Source organism: Lottia gigantea (genome assembly GCF_000327385.1).
Source record: "Lottia gigantea unplaced genomic scaffold LOTGIsca_3066, whole genome shotgun sequence".
In the NCBI taxonomy this organism is placed as follows: domain Eukaryota; kingdom Metazoa; phylum Mollusca; class Gastropoda; family Lottiidae; genus Lottia; species Lottia gigantea.
Window position 1 is genome coordinate 1 of NW_008709016.1, and position 1,213 is coordinate 1,213.

Below are 1,213 nucleotides of genomic sequence, written 5' to 3' on the forward strand. Positions count from 1 at the left end.
AGAAATCAGGATGTTGAAACTGAGAGGGAGAACGACTTTAGAAAAATCACTGATTGTCTTTAGTGTACTAGCTACAATAACAACCCTTGTATTTCTTATTACATTTGCAGTTACCTACACCAGTAAGTTGAATAGTTTCTATAGAGAAAATTATAGGCATCAGTTTTACATTAAATCTATTTTTATACGCCCATATCTCTATGTGGACGTATATTGTCGGCACCCCTGTCTGTCCGTCCGTCGGTCCGTCGATCGGTCCGTCGGTCCGTCCGTCCGCGCGTCAACATTTGCTTGTAAACGCTCTAAAAACTAGATTTTTTGATGGAATCAAATGAAATTCGGTTCGAATTCATAAAACGAATATCGTTGATGAGACGCAATGAGAAAGCGTGTTCATCCATCAAGCAGTTTTATTAATCTATCAACATTCGGTATACAATTATGACAATTAACTATTTTACGACATAACGTCATGATACCATAACATAATACATGTATATCATGCATCCCTGGCTTACTGTTATATTGTCTCACAAAATTCAAGAATTGATATGAAATGATCTTATTATAGGAATATGGATATTTGAAGGAAAATGTACAAGACGTTTCTAACATGTTTGCAGATTGTCTAGTTAGTAGGCTACCGGTATCACGATAAATAACTGTATATGAATATATATCGTTAGTAATATCAGTGATCACATCGATACATCGTCAAATTTTTATCCTGATATGATCATCTGCACAATTTAAACGAATAACTTACTATTTGATACAGATGTTTTTTTCATGATATTCCAGACTTGGATGTTTTTTTTTTAAAGATATGTTTATTATTTTTAGATAGAAAAGAAAAATGGTTCATAATCCAGTAGAAACCATACTTAAGAAATAAGGTGTTATATACCCATAAATATCGTAATACATGTATATTGATGCTTAATATTGTGAGATCCACTTCATTCAATACAGCCCAGTCCTAGATCAAGTGCTTATCCCCGTGGTCTTTTAACTGGGGTTTGACCCTATTGTTTTGAATATATAACTTATGATATATATGATTTATATATTCGATTTATCTTTAAGAGTTGTTAACCAGATTTACAATCTACGATCTATTTTATAACACCCTTAACTGTAATTTATAAAGTCAAGGAGTAAACTAACATGTACCTTTCCAAAGGTATTCTACATGGCGACGAAATCAAAAGAG

At 32.7% G+C, this 1,213-nt stretch overlaps 1 protein-coding gene across 1 annotated transcript in view; it reads left to right on the plus strand.

The window, feature by feature from the left end:
• Positions 1-10: 10 nt before the first annotated feature.
• Positions 11-1,213, plus strand: part of LOTGIDRAFT_176742 (hypothetical protein) — a gene marked incomplete at both ends in the record, with an annotated part of 3,303 nt that continues 2,100 nt past the window's right edge. The window contains one exon of the mRNA XM_009057636.1: positions 11-122. Within this exon, the coding sequence (XP_009055884.1) occupies positions 11-122 (112 nt within the window). The remainder of the gene's footprint in view (positions 123-1,213) is intronic.